The sequence below is a fragment of the Anopheles gambiae genome, chromosome 3 (genome assembly GCF_943734735.2).
Source record: "Anopheles gambiae chromosome 3, idAnoGambNW_F1_1, whole genome shotgun sequence".
In the NCBI taxonomy this organism is placed as follows: Eukaryota; Metazoa; Arthropoda; class Insecta; order Diptera; family Culicidae; genus Anopheles; species Anopheles gambiae.
The window spans coordinates 55,008,657-55,031,730 of NC_064602.1; the positions used below are offsets into that span (position 1 = coordinate 55,008,657).

At 34.1% G+C, this 23,074-nt stretch overlaps 1 protein-coding gene across 15 annotated transcripts in view; it reads right to left on the minus strand.

Annotated features, from left to right (window-relative positions):
• Nucleotides 1-891: 891 nt before the first annotated feature.
• Nucleotides 892-23,074, minus strand: part of LOC4397777 (farnesol dehydrogenase) — a 61,586-nt gene continuing 39,403 nt past the window's right edge. For 10 of the 15 annotated variants that reach the window (XM_061658638.1, XM_061658640.1, XM_061658643.1 and 7 more), the window contains 3 exons: nucleotides 7,116-7,798; nucleotides 1,328-1,474; nucleotides 892-1,266 (listed from right to left, as the gene is read on the minus strand). In XM_061658638.1, coding sequence (XP_061514622.1) covers nucleotides 1,225-1,266; nucleotides 1,328-1,474; nucleotides 7,116-7,784 — 858 coding nt within the window. In that variant the 5' untranslated portion in view covers nucleotides 7,785-7,798 and the 3' untranslated portion in view covers nucleotides 892-1,224. Of the gene's footprint in view, nucleotides 1,267-1,323; nucleotides 1,475-1,842; nucleotides 2,095-7,115; nucleotides 7,799-9,976; nucleotides 10,094-17,223; nucleotides 17,430-23,074 lie in introns of those variants that run through there. The other 5 variants (XM_061658646.1, XM_061658641.1, XM_061658648.1 and 2 more) reach the window with 5 other exon arrangements.

Consider the following 23,074-nt stretch of genomic DNA (forward strand, 5'->3'; position numbering starts at 1 on the left):
TTTGAACGATTTTTAAATGCGTTAGTTAGCACAAAAACTTGTTTTTCGAAACATCTTTATAGTTATGGTTTTTCATAATGGTTATGGTTTTTTCATAATAAGACGTTTTAAAAAAATTGATGTACAAAGATGTGAAATAGTATTCTGCACAACTAATTCATTGACTGTTGTTATCTATCTCTTAGAGCGTTTCTACATACACCGAGACTGCAGCTGAGAGATGGCTGTGAGAGAATTGACAACCGGTTTCTCACGCTGGTGTGTGTAGAAGCTCTGAAAAGCGCCGAGATGAGACTTTTAAAATGATGTTGAAAAAATCCATTTTAATCGCTAAAATGAAGTCAAAAAAGTTTCTTTTACTTTTTAATAATATATCTACGATTATTAGACAGCAAAAATACAAACTATAATTGATCGATCGCTATAAACTGCCAATTCAATTTTTTCTCAGCTCCATCGTTCTTTGCATGCCGAGGAAAATGCTCTCACCGAAAATGCTGTCAGTCGCTGTCAAAGCATGCTGTCAGTTATTTTCTCAGCTGCATTCTCGGTGTATGTAGAAACGCTCTTATGGATTTTCCGCAAATCGCGAAAAATGACTGTCCATATAGTTGTGGTAGGCGCTGTGTAACTTTCTGACTAATAATGTTAATCGTTCCTGCGAGCGTACGGGCGTGCGTGCGGAAAAATAAAAATTGTTTGATTCTAACGCAAGCTTTACAAACTAACACCTTCAGCGGATGTCAAATTCCATACATTTTCGGAAAATGCACGCACGCCCGAAGAAGCGATTATTGCTGTCTACGTTTGACACAGAACATCTCAAAATAAAAATATCCAATGGTCTTGAATTCACTACCGAATACGCAAAGTTTTTTAACTGTATCGAACTTATTGTTTTGATAAAGCGATTTTTATTCTAACATATATTACAATGTAAAGAAGATAGTTTTATTACATGCAAAAATTGTTTTTCCTCTTCAAAACTCTCTATTTTCATTAATTGTCGTCTTTGCCACAACAACCGTTGTCGGTCATCGCCTACCTGTACCAGTAGTAGGGTATGGCTTTCAGTGACTTATTGATTACCATAACAGGATAGTCAGTCCTACGTATGGGGGCACGGTCCATTCAGGGCTTGAACCTATGACATGATGTTAAGTCGTACAAGTAGACAACTGTACTACGAGACCGACCTATTTCAATCCATCACTTCACGTTAACTTACAAGAACTCGCCCATAGGTTTGATTATTAGTTCGTGTATCTAGAAATATAAGACAGTATAAATAATTAATGTTTGGAAAAACAGTCCTTAAAATACTTACTTGAACATTTTCTGGTGTTGTGATTGCATATAATACTGCTTCTGCAACATCTTCAGGCTTTAGTTTCGGCATGTAATTAACAATTTCATTATCCTTTGATGTATTTGTTGATAAAATATCACCTTCTACTAAGCCTGGACTAATACTCTAGATATAGAAAAAAAGAACAGTATTTAATAAGGTACTGATTCAGATTGTTGTTTATTGTGACGATGAAGTTTTTGCTAAGCATTACGGTAAAGCCGAATAAAAAATGAAGTTTCTTAAGTCAAAAGTAACAAAGTAACTGGACTGCTTATAGCTCGATTGTTTTCTTAGAGATGCGATAATTGTATTTATATTATATTGAGTAATTGATTGATTTAATAGGCCCGATTATTAAACACAAATTGTAAAGACTAGTAGTCAAAATCGGAAGATTTGTATTATGTTTTATTATTTATGTTTTATTTATGACATCCGTTTGTGATGTGTGTTTAATAAAAAAAATAAAATTTAACGAAAAACAAACTCACAAGCACATTGCCAAGATATGTATTATGAAACACAAACGGAAATCCAAAACTGTCAAACTGCTTTCCGTCAGCTTTTTGTCACGGAATGGCGCCAATCTCAGATTGTTTGACCGACACAACACAACAACAGAGTTGTTGCTGTTGCTTTACGACAAAATATAAGTACAGGTGTCCCCCGAGATACGACTGTATTTGGGACCGAAAAAATGTCCCAAAGCAAGGCGTAAGTCGAAATAGTCGTATGCCGAATATCTGTGAATATAAAGTTTATAGTCGAAATTGAAGAGTCGGAATCTATGAAATCGAGTATTTTATTTAAAATAATGAACGATAATGTATTAATTTTCCTCCAAAAGCTATATAGATATTCAAACCCGGAGCGTTGTAGAATCTGTGGAAATGTGTTTGTAACGGTTATCAGCACAGAAATTCAAAAATATTACCAATTTCGTCTCAATGACAACTTTTGTCTGTCAAAATCAAACTCGAGGGGGTCGTAATTCGGGGGACGCCTGTATTTTATTTCAGAAATAATCAAAATTTATCATTTTAAACAAAATATGTGTACTGCCATATTTATACAACTGGCGATGCTGGAGATACTGGTAACGTGCTGCTATTTTGGCTTAAGAAGCTCCTTCCTCTGTTGTTGTTTGATGGTAGTCGAAAGATGAAGAGCTCACGCACCCGGTTTGCGTTCAACAGCAATGGATTCTAGCAACTTCTTCAGTGAGTGACTGCTTCAACAACCAACTGCATAGGCTCATGTAATTATTACATTGTAATGTTGTAGGTGTACGGACGTGTGTTCAGTCGAACGTCCAAACGGAAAAAAGAGTCCGCTCGGGTTTATTAATTTCTTTTATACAAATTAACACTAACACTTACAGATTAAACTTAACGCATTTAACTTAACGAATCTGACTTAACGAATCTAGCTTAACGAACCTAAATGGCCTAATTAGATAAGAACGCGGCTACACTACAACATATACAGGGTTTCACACTTTATCTCAAGACCGCGGGACCCCTTCCCGAATCTGTCTTAGTCAAAGCCAAGACTGCGGTATGATGCTTGAAAACGTTGATGATACCTGAATTCATCGGATGCAATGCTGAATCTGCGGCACATTTCTCGAAACACACTGGTCCGCGCCGAGGACATGCGGTCGAATATTTTTTTACACGGATAACCTTTGTGTACATCAGTGTACTGAAATCAGTGAATTATTTTTTCGTGTTTTTACCAGAAAAGATGATTTAAATAGTTCAAACTACTTTCTTAACACTTGTAAATATTTTAATTAAACAAATATGCATTCACTCATGTTATTAAATTGTCTTTTTTTGGTAAAAAAACGAAAAGGATAATTGAGTGTTTCTAATAGACTGATGTACACAAAGGTTATCCGTGTAAAAAATATTCGACTGCATGTCCTCGGCGCGGACCAGTGTGTTTCGAGAAATGTGCCGCAGATTCAGCATTGCATCCGATGAATTCAGGTATCATCAACGTTTTCAGGTATCATCAACGATTTCAAGCATCATACCGCAATCTTGGCTTTGGCTAAGACAGATTCGGGAAGGGGTCCCGCGGTCTTGAGATAAAGTGTGAAACCCTGTAATACTGAATACACATTAAGGAATCACAAAGACTCGGAGGGCTTGATCTCCGCCAGCATGTCAAGGAAAATTTCCTTTGACACACGAAAATGTTTCTTAAATCTGAAATTAACAACCACGAAATGAAACGTGTATAACATGGTTTGCACAAATGATCCACATGCTTAACTCACGCTTGCTAAGAAAGCTGTAACGGGTCGAAAACACTTCGAAGCAGTCGGCGCTGTTTTGCCAGATCTACCGTTGTTTCTTCTTCATTGCTGCTATCGACACTTACGAAGTGGGAGAAAATCATTTCGATGTTTTAAACAATGATTGTTAGCTTGATAAACGTTTGTGTCTTAAATAAACTTGTTTATACTTTTTATTTTGATTTCGAACATTTTGATAAATCGACAAAGGCACAGTTTTAACGAAAGAAAAAATTTAACGAAACTTGTCTGTAACAAGAACGGTTTCAAAATGCATACCTATTTTCCGTTTGTCTTGACGCACTTGTTTTGTGTCATTTATGTTCGTGTTTAATAATCGGGCCTAATATCTGATAATTTTAACTGAGATCTCACAAAAAGAACAAAATTAATTGAAAACATAATCCGAGCCAAAGATGTATATTTTTTACTTTAAATTTTCAGGCAATTCAAGATTTCTTCTTTTTACAAACTGGCAGCTATTGCCCAAATAGGTATCGTTTTTTTTCAATACAATTAATTTGATTCAGCATTAAAGTAGCTCCCCTGAATATATATAAAAAAAAAACAGAGGATCAGTTGTTTCATTCAAAAGCAAACAAAATGATGAAAAATAACAAGTTCAAAAGCCAGGTCGTCATTGTACTTCTTAATTTTTCTTCTTTTTGGCACAATAACCACTATCGGTGGTTGTGAAGGGACATGAACCCATGACGGGCATGTTGCTAAGTCGTACGAGTTGACGACTGTAACACGAGATCTACCCAACTAGTTACTGTAACTAGTTATCAGTTTCATTAAGTTTTGGGCAAGCGCACAAAACCGCTGTCATTTGGAGCAAGCGAAAACTTGTGAATAAATTTCACCAAATAAAAATAATATTCGTTTAATGCGTGAAGGATGCTTGGCTGTCGGGTTATTTGCGTGACAACACATTTGTTTGGTTGTGATAATGCTCTCCTTGTTCTTTTTTACATCTACAACGCGGTCATTTTGAGTTTTCGGGCTCCTGTCAAAATTATTTCGTATGATATTTCAGCTCACGGAGCTGATATCTTTTTGGCGTAAATTTTTCGCCTTGCCCCCTTTTGATCGAAAACTATTTGACATTTCAATTTGTGTACCAAAGCCCTAACTGCTGAATCTATGAACGAAAACACTGCTTACCCTTACAATCTACTTTTATGCTAGGTTACTGACAGTATGAAGTTGTCGCGATAGCTGAAATACCGAGGCTAGTTTTGCGTGTGGTTTTGCACGTGGACATAACTTCAGTCGCCTAGTGTCAAACTCCATGTAAAATAGCGGGGTGATATCGTTAAAGTTCCTAATGTCAGTGTTATTCTTTACAACGCTAGAATTGAGTTGACAATGTCCAATTAAGGGTTTACAACGCCAAAGTAAACATAATAGAAAACCAATTGCTAGGGTAACAATACCAGTTTTCGGCAGTATACCTATTTTGGGCAGGGTATCTAAAAACGTGAAATTATGCACAAATGTGTAACAAACGACCTTTCTTTATCAAATATTTAAAATTTCACGATTAATAATTCAATAACTTAAGAGAAAAACAATTATTTGAAAGTCAGTCGGTGCTGTTCTCTATAACCGTGCAACCAGGCTTCTCACCAAATAGTGTCGCGCCATAAAGCGTGAAGCCAACTTTGATGACATTCAATAATATTCAATGACAGGTCTATACAAAAACAATCAGTTTCACGACGAATATTTTCACGACATGTGTCGGTGCATGAAATTTTTTGGCATTTATCGAATTTTATCGCACCATACAGCAAAAATTGGAACACAGGCTGCGAAAAATAGGAACAAATTGCTGAAAATAGGAGCAAAACTATGGAATATGCTAAACTTGGAATTTCCCAAATATATAAAATAACATGTCTATGAAACGGCAAATCAAAAATATTTTAATATAATATGATAAACTAACAACCGAAATAACTACACTTTCATAAAACAAAAGTGTAAATGTATGAACAGTTTTTGTGAAACTGCTGCACTAGCCTGCCGAAGATTGATACAGTTACCCTAGTATGAAATAACGAAATGACCATGAAAACCTTGTATTGGTGTGATTTTTTTTGCGCCATATTATTCCAATCCATATATGAAGACGATATTTTGTTTTACAATTAAGAAGAAACTGTCCAGGAAGCCACAAAGATATTACATATCAAAGGTAATAAATAAGAAAGATTAGGTGTACGATTTAGGGCGGTCACTACTGTAATGCATAATGGTAATTAGGGTAAATGTACCAATAGTGGTGCAATTTGGAGTGGTACAAGTATGTTTTAAAGGATTTAAAGTGTCACGAAGGTAAATTTATGAATATTTTAACACATAACAATTGGAATATGTTTTGTCTACGCAATCACAACCATTTTTACCAAGAAACACATCAAATTTACAATAAATACATATTTTTGTGACTGCTTCGTTGTACCTATAATGGTGGTATGGTTCCTAAACTCAATACGACGTGTTCCTATAGTGATGGTAAACAAAGATACCTCAAAAGCTGTGTATAATTTCAATGGAACATAGTTTTGAAGCTGTTTTCTTGTGAATAGCAAGGATTACTGGCTTAGGATTTCATCATAAAAATGTATAAATTTGATTCACGTAAATATTCACTAAAATACTACATAACACCTGTCATCAACCCACACCCAGAAGAGTATGCTTGATTTAAAGTCGATTTTTCACTCAGCCAGATAAGCGGATTTTGGCCTTTATTTGGTAAATTAGTTACAGAAAACTCATTTATGTTGCTATGTGACATGTGAAAATATCCTCGAACAACTATAATCAATATAGGAACATGCCAATTTTGTGTATCTTTAATGGCATTATGCTAAAAACACTTTATAATACATAAATATGGTCGAAAGGCAATACATTTTAGCAAGACAATAACATTTCATAACAGTTAAGTCAAAAACTAATAATTTAGTTGTTATGTGGTCATTTAGAACATTAAGGAAACATAAGAGTTTCGTTTTTAAATCCTAAGGATTTTGGAAAAAAAATATGATAACTTACTCTAAATAATGGATTTTTCGGTCATTAGGTGACGGAATAACCCCATTTAACTTTTAAACCCTTCGTGAAACACCAGATAACATTTCTCACTAACATAAATAACTTAATTTCTTTTAAATTGTTGTATGGTACGCATTTTAGTGCAATACCACAACTATTGGTACTACCACCATTATACGTACGTTTACCCTACTAATATGATGATAAAAATTCATTTGGTAATTAGTACGAACTCAAAAACAATAAAAATAATCCAAACGAATACAAGTCTATGGTCATTTTCCAAGCATGCTTGAAGTGCTTAGTAGTTCTAGAGCTAGTAGTGTTGATATGATGATATGATATGTTTTGAATAGTAATCAGTTGAGTGATCATGCTGAATGAACTTACCGTAACTTTACAGCCCGTGCCTAAATAGACAAGTTCCTGTCTAATACACTCGGTAATTGCAGTGACTGCGTACTTTGATGCTGGGTACATTCCATTCAATGGTCGTGTTCCTGGAACGGCTTGATGTACTTTATGTCCAAATATGCTGTTTACGTTTATGATGTGGCCCTTAACATCACGTGCTTTCATTGATTTAACAGCTTCCCGAGTGCACAAAGATAAACCAATGATATTCGTTTCCATTGTCTTGTATAGGTCTCTTGTATTATTCTTCTCTGTTAGCAAACATTTCGTTATAATGCCTGCGTTGTTAACTAGCATATCTACTCCACCGTATGTGTTTTCAATCCATCCGAATGCATATTTGATGTCGTCTTCCACAGTAATATCACACTCAACGTAATTCAAGGAACCAGCTACGTCAAAGAGGCTAACGCGTAACTTTTCTACTTTGTCACGTCGTCTGGACAGCGCACACACGATCATTCCTGATTTGACTAGTTCAATTGCAATAGCACCACCAATTGCTCCACTGGCGCCTGTCACAACTGCAACCTTTCCATGCCAGCGTTTCATGCGGTCGGCAATGTCTAATCTAACCGATGGTGGCGGTATTGCAGGTATACTTTCGTTGTTATCATTATTACCATTGCTACCATTAGCCGCCATTTTTTAAAGTTGTACTGCAAATATATGAACCATACAGGAGAAAAAATGTTTAACGGGAAATCAACCGAGGAATGGTCGTTTTTGTAAATATTTTGAATGATTTTAACTAAATTATATTTAGTATTAATGCCTTTTGTAACTTTGAAGCATTAGGGGAAGGTAGGTAAAGACGGACACGTTAACACTTTAAGCGCCGTGTCATATAAATTCGCATGACGGTTTTGCTCACCGTTCAGCTTTGCATCTGACGCTCAGTGATTCTCTTGAGAACGAATGAGGTAGGAAAGAGAGAACGAGAACGACATGTGCTACGCCGCTTATCGCAATGAAACAAAAGAGTGATAACAATGGCACGAGAAACTGTCGCTCTCATTGCTCTCTTGACATGCGCTACGAGCTCACTCAAAAACTGTGACGTCAGGCCGGCGGTCAAAATGTTAAGGAAAATGGTAAAAATCTAGGGATATATGAGTGCAACGACCATGAAAATGTGCATACATTATCTTACATTCATGTTTTATCAGAAAATGTGTTAAAACTTTTAAGTTTCCATCGATTTTTGCGTTTTTTTCATGAATAAAAAACATGATTTTTTTCGTGCAGTTTTGAAATGTTCGGGTAAGACGGACACCTGATATGGGAAAGATGGACACCATGAAGGATAAGATGGACACCTTTAGAAAACGTTGGAAAGTGAAGATTTTAAAAGTATTTTAACAAATTGTAACGCTTTCCACGTCCTGGTACGTTTATAAACCAATTCTTGGCCTATTGCAACGACGATTCATTCAGCCGTGGTTTTAGGAATTGTAAGCACGGCTTCTAATATATCGTAGAATGCAGCATCTAAAGCATTATTGAAATATCGCACACTAATAACTGACGTTGCTCCAGCTTACGGAACAACAGTCTAGAACTTCCTTTTAGGAAATTACTCCGCGAAAAGTCCACGACCCCAGTATTTTTTGAGGGACTAGTTAATAGTTCAAGCCATTTTCCATTCAACAATTGATATTTGTAGTTCCATAGAATCTTGATAGAATCTTGAAATTCCATAGAATATATTCCTGAACGATTTTATATCAGTGTTTCTTCTTTTTGTTAATTAGAGTTGTCCAAGTTATGGCAAACTATTGGATCTCGTGATGTGCCTCACCAGAGTCGAGCGAGTAATAGCATAACGCATGACTGCTATTTTGACCGATGTTTCATTTCTCGCTGATTGCATTACTTGTTCTAGTTGCTGATTGGTTTATAGCTTCGGAATATCCTTATTTAAGGTATTTGAAGAAATATATTTATCACCAATTGATGTAAGAAGTAAAATAAATCAATGAATACGGTGTCCATCTTTCCCTACAACAAAGTGTCCGTCTTTCCCGCTTTGGTGTCATGAACTTTAAACCACCAGAAAACAAGATTTTGTGTTGCTTTTATTCTCGTTCTTTCGCCAGTTTTTTCATTATTGATCACCACAACTCATTTATGAAATAAAACTTCCGGAAATATAAAGAATACAAGTTGTAGAGCTTAAGATCCGTAGTAGTCAAATTAGATCCACAAGGGTGCACATGATTGAAAAATTATTTTGTTCGTGGATTTTACCAATTTTGCATATATTGTGCCGAAAATATTCTCAAATGTGTTGTTTAACTTTAAGTTAGGATGCTGCATTGTTGATTTTTTGAAAAATTACCATTTTGATGCATTTATAAGAAGTGTCCATCTTACCCGCAGTGTCCGTCTTTACCTACCTTCCCCTACATGTGGAATGAAATCCATTGAATTAGGGTAAGTGTACCAATTGTGGCTATAGCACCAATTATGGCTATAACGAACATTATTTTCGCTCTAAAACAGCCTATTTGCATTCTAAAACCACGGAAGGATTTTTCATTTCAATTATGAACATTTTAACACATTTGTGCTTCATTAGTTACATGCTGGTCATTTCTGTTTGTTAAATATCACCCTTTTAAAATGTGTTGCCAAGATTTTTGGTATCTCTTACCATTTTGCTAAGAGCAGCACTGTAGGATATTAGCGATTTTCAAGCACCTAATCATAATTTTATCACAAAATCATCATTTTGGTGCAAAATATTAGTTATTTAACGACTACATATCAAAATCTACCGAAATTCAATCAAAAATATGCCTTTTTCCTGTACGTCCACAATTGGTACAACTAACCTTCGGTGTGCTAAATATCGCAGTATGCTATGGATGCTTTGTTGACAATTGTCGTTTTGGTCGTAGCGCGTAGTTTACAAGTGAACAACTCGGGTTTCTCGTTGTTATTTTCGCAATCTAAAGTGTTAATATGTATTTTAAACATCATTTATTTGTTAAGTGTTCGAACCAGTAATCAGTGGAATAATCAGTGGAATGTAATCGAATCAGTTTCACCAAAATAATGCAGTCTTGAATGACTTTCATACGAAGAAGTGAAATCTGAAGCCGCACGTGTCGCCTTATTGCCAAATGCGTTCTTCTACTTCCCTGATCAATAGTTAGTGCTAGTCTTGCCCGGAAGTATCTTGGCCAGAAGATAGTTGAACTATGGCTACGATTCTTCATTTAAACAAATTCAAATAGACCACCCTGATTTGTGCTATTCTTTCTTCTTATTTCTGTTTTTATTCTGAATTATTTTTGTATCTAAAAAACGATCAAATTCTAGGTAGTTCTCAAATAATTGAACAAGATACATGGAGCTGTTTTTAAGTAAATTTAAAAATAATATTTAAATTTTCAGAACCAGGAGCCTATTTCACAAAATGTTGTGATTTTTATTATGTAATGATACATTGAGCTACCAATCTTATAGCTATGTATTTTTATAAAACCTGTTTTTTCTTGAACAGCCCTAATCAAACAATAATAGAGAAAAACAAAAAATGAATTTTTGATTGCAATTATTGAGGAAAAATCATAAGTTTTTAGATAGGAATTCCAAAACTACATGAACGTTTGTTTGACTCTGAAAACATTCTACATACGTCTACGGGGAAGTTTGGATGTCATCTTGTAATTTTTATGTCTTATATTTTGGTAAAATTGAGTTTAAAAAACCCCACAAATTCCACTTTACCTTTAATTTGACCACAAAATCTAAGTTATAGGGCATAAGTGGAATTTTGGTAAAATTGAGTTTAAAAAACCCCACAAATTCCACTTTACCTTTAATTTGACCACAAAATCTAAGTTATAGGGCATAAGTGGTAGCGAAAATGAAATTTTGGGTTCTATTGTATTGATTTGCTGAAGGAATGTTTGTTATGTAATGTAAATTAAAGATTTACTAATATAATCAAACATCGAGCTTGAATGATTTTTTAGTGCAAAACAAAGCAAATATCTATTGACGAGTGATTGAATTTTTTGTTACATTTCATTGTATGTATTATCGACATAACTAAACCACTAAATTTTCTTTTTAACTTTGTTGTAACATCTATTCCTTACATTAGGGTAGGTGTACCAATTGTGACTATAGTTCCAATTATGGCTTTCTTTCTTCTTCTTTGGCTCAACAACCAATGTCGGTCAAGGCCTGCCTGTACCCACTTGTGGGCTTGGCTTTCAGTGACTAATTGATTCCCCCCATAGCAGGATAGTCAGTCCTACGTATGGCGGCGCGGTCTATTTGGGGATTGAACCCATGACGGGCATGCTGTTAAGTCGTACGAGTTGACGATTGTACTACGAGACCGGCCAATTATGGCTATAACTAACAATATTTTTGCTCTAAAACAGTCAATTTGCATTCTAAACCAACGGATGGATTCTTTATTTCAAATACGATCATTTAAACACATTTGTGCTTCATTAGTTCCGTGCTGGTCACTTCCGTTCGTTTGATGTTTGGCATCTCTTACAATTTTGCTTACATCAGCACAGTAGGATATTTAAGGTTTCGATGTAATTAACCATATTTTTTTCTTTTTCTTTTGGTGCAAAATGTGAATTTTTTATCGACTTCACATCAAAATTGACCATCATTCATCGAAAATGTGCCTTTTTCCGTATGTCCACAATTGGTACAACTAAACATCTTTGTACTAAATATCGCAGTATACCATTGATTATTTGTTTAAAACTGTCTTTTTGGTCGTAGTGCGCAGGGTACAACTAGGGGTTTTCGTTGTTATTTTGGAAATCGAAAGTGTTAATATGTGTTTTAAGCATCATTGTATGGTAAAATTTAATAAAATAAAATCACTTTCATCTAAATAGCGCAGCCTTTTATGAATTTATTTCGAAAAAAATGTATCTTGAACACCGCTCGAGTAATCCTATTGCCAAATGCGCTCTTGTTCTTCCCTGATTCTTAAGTAAGGTAAGTCTAGGCCAGAAGTATCTTGAAGATAGTAGGACAATGGATACCATTCTTCAAAACAATTCGAATAGACAATCCTGTTTTGCGGTTTCCTCTGCGGCTCGTGCCGAAATTGTACATGTTTTACAGACAGTAGATAGTAGTAAACAAAGCGTCAATGGTATTCTATGATGATATTTGGTACACCGTTGATATTCCCTGGATGGCTTGCTGATGATATGAAAGATTGCCAGGTGATATGAAATGTGTAGGGGAACGTGGGGCAAAATGGGCATGTGGGGCAAAATGGGCACCCTCTATTTAAGCATTATTTGACTACAAAGATACTTTCCAATGCTCAAATTGTATTCATTAGAGTGTTCTATGAACACCATTTAAGTTTCATAACCCTTACATAACAAATAACCAAGAAAAATGCAAAATAAGGTAGCATATTGATTTGTTGCGCCGGTCTGGTGGTACAGTCGTCAACTCGCACGACGTAACAACATGCCCGTCATGGGTTCCAGTCCTGAATAGACCGTGCCCCCATACGTAGGACTGACTATCCTGCAATGGTAACAATTAGTCACTGAATGCCAAGCTCACTTCACTAGTGGGTGCTGGCAGGCCTTGACCGACAGCGGTTGTTGTGCCAAAGAAGAAGAAGCATATTGAAGCTTAAACCAGTGTCACAGAGATGTGTTGAAGTTTTAGATGACATATTTTTAAAGATATGATATTTCTATACAATTTGTCTCAAGAAAGCAAGGCGATTGAATGCGTATTTTTACTAATATAACAAAAATACAAAAATGTTTTACGTGGGGAAAAATGGGCAGTTACGCGTGGGGCAATATGGGCAGATGCTTTTGACATACGGCGCTTGGTGAGGCTATTGTGTTGTATTTGTCGCCTCAATAATGATAACAGGCACAGCTTCAAAAGACTCGATTTTTTAGATCGTGTAAACACTGTTTTAATTTTAATAACATATTTTTGGAAGAATTTTAAGGCCTTTTACTGACCAGCAAAACAAACGATAGGAAGAGAATACATTTCACGAAATGTGCGCAAAAGCATAGACCATTACCTAAGGCACTGGTCTATTTTGACAGCTAGCGCAACTTTGTTGCATGCCAAATTCAATCCAATTTGATTTTTGTCTGGCAATATTTTCTATTTACCTTTGTCATGGTAATCGGGTGTATGAAATGACACAGCAGCAGTGTGCGTTTTGTTGACATCCGCTAAATTTTGAATTATTGCATTTATAATACATTTTTTGGTGTATATTTTGTGTTTTCAACACTTTATTCAACAAGTGAATGATAAAAAATAAACTCTGATCTGTTAATTGGAAAATTTTCGACGCTAAACAATGTCAAAGCGAAATGTTGCCAGCAACCTTCATAGACCACCTCAGCGATATGTTTCCGAGCAACAATGTTGCGCGCAACAAGATTAGACCGCTGCCTAAGGCGCAGTTGTTGTGGCCCATATTGCTCCAGTGTTTTGACGTTTCACAGTTTGTTTACATATGCCCATTTTGCCCATTTTACCCCGCGTGTCAAAATAGCTTCTCGTAATACATCAACTTTTATTTTACATTATTTTCATGCTTTTAAGTTGTTTCATTATATGTGGCAATTTTAATCCATAGATAAAGGGTGGAGACATACAATAATGAAAGAAACATGTGTTTTGTTGCAAATTAAAATGAATATGCAGTAAACTGCCTAACATGTCCATTTTGCCCCACTTTCCCCTAAAAACACGGGCACATCTTGTGCCATAAATTGAGCGTGGCTATTAACACAACCAGTGATAGAGAGAGGAGATTGAAAAATTAAAATGATACGACAATATATAAATATATATCACCTCATATATATCCCAACCTGCCAGGTGCAATCCATTCCAACATGCAAGCATCCGGACCGCGATTCTTACTTTTAACCCAGCCAGGTTCAATCTGAACCTGTTTCTCCCACCGTTCTTTGCGATCCAATGTGAACCAGCTATTCTCAGCGTTCTAGGCGATCTTTGTTGAACTGGTTGCTCTCAGTGCTCTTTGCGATCCGGCCAAGAACGCACGACGGAGAGAGTTGCTCTTTGATTTAATGGGACGATTTGCTGTAAACAAAGCATCCAGGATCATTTTGAACCTGTTTCTCTCAGCGTTCTTTTGGATCCGGTCTGGAACGCTCAATCATCTGCTCTCTTTCAGACGATGGGCTGATTTGGTACGTACAAAGGCAGCAGGTGAAATCTGAACCTGTTTGTCTCAGCCTTTTTTTCGATCCGGTATAGAACGTCGTTCTCCTTTCTTTTGCTGATTTCTAGTATGAATACACATACACATTCTTTCTATGTGATTGATAACAGCGCGAGTAATATTCTCTCAATCACAGAGATAACGGTACAACACGGTACAGCGCCATGAAAAAGCCAGTAAAAAGATAGATATTTGTGATGAAGTGAGATGCTAATTGCTAAAATTTAAAGAGACAATCCTGCACTAGCGGTAAGCGCAATGAATGAAATGTCTCTCTTCTGCCATATGGATGTTATCAGTATAGGTGCGTTATTTGGACTGGATTGTGGTAGTCAATGAATTGCTATGTGTTTGGTGCTAAGCTGTTTCGTTGCATATTCAATAAACTCACTTGAATGTTTACCTGTGATTTTCTTTGTGCTACTAAAAACTTAGGGTGCACGACACGTTTAGCCTACCGTAATAATTTATTGAACACCGTTTATCGACCCGTGGAATAGCGCTATTCTTATAGCCAACTAGCTGACCCGACAAACTGAATCATTCAAAAAAAAATTAAAATATTCCATTATTGCTTTTTTACTTGGGATAGATGTATCGTGCCCGTATCCCCTCAGGATCCGATCATCGAATGTAGACCGCCAGGCACCTTACACCAAGTGTCAAAGTGCTGTACACAACACAACAACAATTCTGCTCTTTGTATGGGAGTTAGAAAATCATTATTAAATTAAGTTTAATGTAACATCTGAACGATTTTTAAGTCTTAAAACCTATTCTCATACCACCATAAGGTGTGTGCAAAGTTTCGTTGAAAATGATCCAGCCGTTTCGGAGGTTGCTCGCAACAAACACCGTGACACAAGAGATTAAAGTGCACTACCGGATAATTGGAAACTCCGTTAGCGCATCGTACAGTATAATGTCAACCCTACGGAAACAACTTAACACTCTATGTATTTGTTATAGACCGATGATTCGATTCGATGCTTCTATTGAGAAATATTGATTCAAGTGTAGTGTGCGTTGCAAAACATTTCTAAGTTAAATCATTAACTAGAAGAATAAAAAGAGAAAAATGATCAATTTTAGTTAAAAACGAAAACAACACAATATATCGACCTTTCAATAAAAAGCGCACTGTATAGTGGGATACTTTAGTAAAGCATTTTTCTTTTAGCAGTAGGATAGTTTTACACCTTCAAAAAGCTATCATTTAGCTTTGCTTGTATTGAAACTGTGTGATTATTGCACATAAAAGATATTACACAGTATCAAATGAATAAATGAACACTGTATTAAGTGAATACTTTCAAGTTATCCATATATTAAGTGAGCAACTGAAAAATGCGTAACCATGACAGGTTATCTTGAACCTGCGATCCGCATTACGTTCTTTTTCTCCAGATTGGCAGGCTCGTTCTGTTCCTCAATTTTCGTAACTATTCCTATCACTAATATATATATATATATATATATATATATATATATATATATATATATATATATATATATATATATATATATATATATATATATATATATATATATAAGTGATGCAAGCCATCAAGTGATGCAAGCCATTGCAATATACCATTGACGCTTACAGCTGTCAACTGTCTGTGTCCGAAAACATGTACAGTTTCGGCACGTGCCGCAGAGGAAACTGCAAAACAAGATTGTCTATTGGAATTGTTTTGAAGAATGGTAGCCATTGTCCTACTATCTTCAAGATACTTCTGGTCTAGACTTGCCTTACGTAAGAATCAGGGAAGAACATGAGCGCATTTGGCAATAGGATTACTCGAGCGGTGTTCAAGATACGCTTTATTCGAAAGACATTCATAAAAGGCTGCGCTATTTTAATGAAAGTGATTTTATTTTATTAAATTTTAACCAAACAATGAATGATTCGATGAACGATTGTCAATTTTGATGTGAAGTCGATGAAAAATTCACATTTTGCACCAAAAGAAAAAGAAAAAAATATGGTTAATTACATCGAAACCTTAAATATCCTACAGTGCTGATGTAAGCAAAATTATAAGAGATGCCAAACATCTTCGCTATAAATTTTGAAAGGGTGATTTTTAACGAACGGAAGTGACCAGCACGGAACTAATGAAGCACAAATGTGTTTAAATGATCGCATTTGAAATAAAGAATCCATCCGTTGGTTTAGAATGCAAATTGACTGTTTTAGAGCAAAAATATTGTTAGTTATAGCCATAATTGGAGCTATAGTCACAATAGGAACACCTACCCTAATGTAAGGAATAGATGTTACAACAAAGTGAAAAAGAAAATTCAGTCGTTTAGTTATGTCGATAATACATACAATGAAACGTAACATAAAATTCAATCACTCGTCAATAGATATTTGCTTTGTTTTGCACTAAAAAAATCATTCAAGCTCGATGTTTGATTATATTAGTAAATATTTAATTTACATTACATAACAAACATTCCTTCAGCAAATCAATACAATAGAACCCAAAATTTCATTTTCGCTACCACTTATGCCCTATAACTTAGATTTTGTGGTCTAATTAATAGTAAAATGAATTTGTGGGGTTTGTTAAACTTAATTTTACCAAAATATAAGACATAAAAATCACAAGATGACATCCAAACTTCCCCGAAGACGTATGTAGAATGTTTGCAGAGTCAAAGATATATATATATATATATATATATATATATATATATATATATATATATATATATATATATATATATATATATATATATATATATATATATATATATATATATATATATATATATATATATATATATATATATATATATATATATATATGTATAGATATACAAACTTACCTCAATTAGTTTTATCTTATAATGTCACAATAAAATGAAATTATTAAACACTTTTTGTAAATATGTATGCATTCAAAACTGCTGATAACCACGCACAGCTTTTCGCACTTATGTGAAGCAACAGATTTTACCAGAAAATGAACACGATCTCTCTGATGAGTTTCGATGAAAGCAGTAGAACAAAATGCCGGACGGGATTTTAACCACATCCTATTTATATAAGCTTTCGAGCTGCTAATGATTTTGATTTGCATAATCCCATCTACACTAGTACATCTTCAGTTTGCCTCAATACAATTATAGGTAGAATACCTCGCTTAGTGTAGATAAATAAATAGTATTAAAAAATCGTGAGAAATACTGCTACGCACGCATCTTTCGAATTAGTTACTGCTTTCGTATGCGTATTTTGATCTAAACAATTCCCAGCAAAAAATAAAAGTAGATTTCTCGCGCAGCATCGAAAAAACAATTCTCGACGAATGTTTTTGTCTAATTTTAAATAAATGAATTGAATGAAACTTTGAACATAAACTTCTTTGAAAGCAATAAGGCCTGTCATACTATTGAAGAAAAATAAACACGTGTGTCTTTCAATCAGTCTGTTACAATTTTAACAAATTTATAAGCTTGGCAAACATTATGTACAAGTATCCTGATTGTCTGTGTTTTGAAGTTTTAATACATTTTGAGGAAATATTTGACGCAACAGATAATAGATTGTTTTAAATAAAATTAGAAAAATATTAGCGTTTTTACGTTATTTAGTGGATAGTTAAAAACAAATTTTTTGATGAACAATGTTAATGTCATACTATATGATGACAAATGGCTGAAATGCATCTTAACAGTGTTACATCAGGGATGGTATGACTCGTTGAGCTCTCTTATTATTATTATTACGGGTCGATAAACAGGGTCGCTAACATACGGCAGTTAAAAGATTTCTTATTTTTTCTAAACAGTTTCTTTATACTGTCCTCTGAAAATAACTGTGATTGTAATCGTTTCTGACGTATGTACAAACATTAGACTTATCAGAATAACACGGAACAGTGATACATGATACTGATAAAAAAGTTGAAAATAATAATGTAATATCAATTTGAATCTTATATGTTATCTTATGTGATGTGTTTTTTGCGGTATATATGGAATGTTATTGTTTTACTAAAATTATTATGTATATAATCTCGCACGACTTAACGCCCGCATATATATATATATATATATATATATATATATATATATATATATATATGTTTTATTTGTGCATAAGTACTACATCCATCAATCCAATATCTATATAGTGGATATATTGGAATAGATAACTGTATCCTATATCCATCAATCTCAACAAGGAAATACGGACTCAACAGCAGTGTTTACAAGTCAAGAAAAAGAGAGAAAGAGAGAGATTTTGAGTTTAAGGAAAGGGTATGGGGAATTTTTCACCTCTACTACCGCCATGTATATGAGATCACTTTATGCAGTGTGATGAACAGTGTGATGAATCGGTGATATTGTTGAATAACAGTAATGATAATGATCTGTCACTCCAGTATAAAAAAAAGTGTACAGTGAATAATACCTTTGGTCTCTGAACAATAAACATGTCTGCCAATCCATTCTTCAAAGCGTATAAATTACCTTTAAAGCATTCATCTGCTGGCATACTGACAAGATGCTATAAATTATTCTTTCGGACTTGTTCATTTTGCTTTCTATCACCGCATTCTTGACCGTATCCAACGGAAGTGCTGTTCTTTGTTAAATTTGAACAAGTTATTTACATATATATTGTAACACATGTCAGATGAACACAAAAATCCGTTTCATTCGGTGACTAGAGCATCTACTCTTACCACATTTCATTTTATTCATTCTAGCTTTTTGAACTAAGTACTGTCACATTTAATTATTTATATGCTCCGCACGCATGTTTCATCTTCTGATACTCAGCGACGAAATGTTATTTAAATGGTCATGGGATGGCATGCTTTGATATCAGAGGTCTTAAAATAAAATTAATTGCTTTCGTCCCGTTTCGAAAAATTTCGGGTTTAATTTCAGGAGAAATGGTCCAAAAACAGTGTTCTTAATTTTATTAAATGGTAGCATGCATTTATTTCACCATTAAATTTTTTTGCGTATACGTAAAGTATACTTAGCGTGATTAAATCTTTCTCAAGCTTATTACTGTTTGTTACTCCAGATATTTCATTATACTAAACATGTATTTCAATTTTGGAGTCAGTTCGTTCTAACATTTAACTAAATTAATTATACATTTGATTGTTCAAACTTTTTTTACGACTTAACTCATCGTGCCTGGTGGCTATATTCATGAACGAATCTCTTCTGCAGCTGTCATCTCATCATTTTTACTGTATATTTTCAACAGACATTTAACAGCGGTAAAAAAGCCAAGAATGCCACAAGGATAAAAATATTAAATTTCTGTTTTTTTTTCAGGACAGGTGTTATTGATGCTCTCAAGGCAAATTATAGGTGCCATTTTAATTGCTTCGCGTATTTAAAATACTATTTCTGTTTGTTATTTTAAACTAGACACATTATTTTATTTAATCGTTTGACATAAACGTGTTATTTACGTTAGCAGTTTTGTTCGAATAATGTTAATTTAAATCTCTATTGGGCCTTGAAATAACGTCAAAAATCAATAAAATTTTAAAATATCATTATTTTAAACTAACGATGTCGATTACGTTTCTAGAGTTTTCAATTTAGTTGTATTTATAATCCTTATCTTATAAGCTAGATGTCAATTACGTATCTAGAATTTTCAATTTATATGTATTACATTTGCAAAACTATATTCATCACTAAAAAGCATAGAGGAAAATACACTACTATTTCGCGATATTCGATATTTAGCCTATTTTTTCGAAAAAAAATCTAATGAAACTATTTTATAAATTCTTACTTCTGCTAGGCTTTTTCTTAGCTCGAAAAAATATGTAGCGATTCGTTTCAATAGATTGTACAGCATTGTATAAGAAAATTGATTCCTCAAACGAACTTGAAGTCTAACATTAATGTTGGCTGATGTGGTGAAAATGGGGGCCATGAACTTGTCTAAATAGAACGCTCTTTTTTGTGAATAACAATTTCATCAAACCTTGAATGCCAGGCAACAACCTGTCAGCTGTCGGTAAAATTTTCTTTTCACATTCATGTTGTTTATACGTCTTTAACAGTGTTTTAAAAATAGCAACCGATAGTAATAAAAGAAAAGTACACGTCGTTGATATGGCCACGTTTATATCATGCTAATTCAAACAGTAGAAGAAAAAAAATACTTGGCAGTCTAAAGCAAAACAACTTGATATAAAGACAACAAAAATTCATAATACTGTTTTAAATTAAAACTCTGAATAAAATTGTTAATAATTTATGACACAATATGATGTGCTTTGTGGAATCCTCTTTACTGTCTCTTTGCTTGAAAATTATTGGATAGTTATTATGATATATGGATGAAATGGTACCACCGGGTTTTGATCCATCGTGTGTGGCGGAAAAAATGTTTAGAAGAAGGGGGTTAAACAATTTAACCGCGCTTGGCGCGATTGTTAATGCAATAAGAATATATCTTCTTAATCGTTTGACTTTTATCTAGCATCACAGGCGTAACCACCCGCGCATTGGAGAGATACCCGCTTACTGCAGAACATTGGTCCGTATCGTATAAGAAAACACGATTCGATTGCGATCGAACCTCAATTGTCGAAATCGAAATCGACTCGAAATAGGTATCGTATACGATTTGTCGATTTCGATCGAGAAAACGTAAACAGTCGACTTGTCGAGCAATTAGGGTAAATGTACCTATAGTGGTGGTAGTACCAATAGTGGTGCTATTGCTCTAAAATGCGGTTCATAGGGCAAATTAAAAGTAAGTAAGTAAGTTAAGTTAGTGTGAAATGTTCTTTAGCCTTTTACAAAGGGTTTAAAAGTTAAATGGGGCCATTCCGTTACTTAGTGACCGAAAAATCCATTATTTTGTGAAATGTGTCAACATTTTTCCAAAATCCTTAGGATTTCATAACGAAACTCATATTTCTGTTAACGTTCTAAATGATCACATACCCACGCAATTACTAGTTTTTCAACATGACTGTTATGGAATGTTATTGTTTTACTAAAATTATTTGCATTTTGACCATATTTATGAATTTTTAAGTGTTTTTTACCATAGTGCCATTATAGGTACACAAAACAGGCATGTTCCTATAGTGGTTATAGTTATAAAATCAATAAATACAGGCCATTTTAGATTTTTTCGAGGAAATTTTTGACATGTCGTACTGTTTTCACTAAAATAAGCAACAGAAATGAGTTTTATTTAGGTAATTAACCAAAAACAGGCCAAAATTCGCTTATCTGGCTGAATGAAAAATTGACTTCAAATCAAGCACACTCTTCCGGGTGTTGGTTGATGACAGGTGTGATGCAGTACTTTAGTGAATAGTTTCATCAATCAAATTTATACATTTTTTTACGATCAAATTACGACGACTATATTAGGAACACAATACGACGACTATAGGAACCATACCACCATTATAGGTACAACGAAGCAATCACAAAAATATGTATTTTTTCGTAAATTTGATGTGTTTCATGGTAAAAATGGTTGCGATTGCGAAGATAAAACATATTCCAATTGCTATGTGTTAAAATATTAAGAAATTGTCCTTCCTGACACTTTAAATCCATTAAAACACATCGGTACCTCTACAAATTGCACCACTATTGGTCCACTATGTCCACTATTGCACCACTATGTGTTAAAATATTAAGAAATTGTCCTTCCTGACACTTTAAATCCATTAAAACACATCGGTACCTCTACAAATTGCACCACTATTGGTACATTTACCCTAGTCATGTGTCAATTCTTTCGTTTGTTTACATTCATGCATGCGGTAAAGAGAGTTGATGCAGACTGGTGGCATTTTTTCATTTGATGGGATTTGATAATTTTATGTGTTATATAAATATATATATATATATATATATATATATATATATATATATATATATATATATATATATATATATATATATATATACAATATATATACATATATATACAATATATATATATATATATATATATATATATATATATATATATATATATATATATATATATATATATATATATATATATATATATATATATACATAATACATACATAATATAATATATTTATTATAATATATATACATATATATATATACATACATATATATATATATATATATATATATATATATATATATATATATATATATATATATATATATATATCTCCCCGATCGCGCGCACGAGCGAGTACGGCCACCTTATCGGAAGAAAGGCTGGTTCAGCATCTTCATCCAAAACGCCGGGCGGGGTGGGGGATCGCGGAAAAAATAAAATATTGCTATACTATACATTGTGCTACATGATGCTCCGAAGGTCGTTGAAGCATCAAACAAGTTCAAATTAAAAAATTAGCCGCAGTGGATGAAAATGTACGCATCATATTCAAACAGTGGGGCCCTTCACGATTCTAGTCAGATTTTTGTATGGAGTTTTACAGTTGGAGGCTGAAATCATGTAAACACTCCATACAAAACCACACAAAAAACTAGCCTGCAATTTTTAGTCTAGATTATTCTAGCCTCAAAGCTAGAATTAGATTCGAGTTTCTGCTCGAAAAAATGGCAAAACGAGATGATGTTTACATTTATTCTAAGGTGTATTAAAGAGATCAGGTGATGGAATATAGAATCAAAGTGTATGTAGTTCAATTTGAAAATCACTTTTTGACAGAAC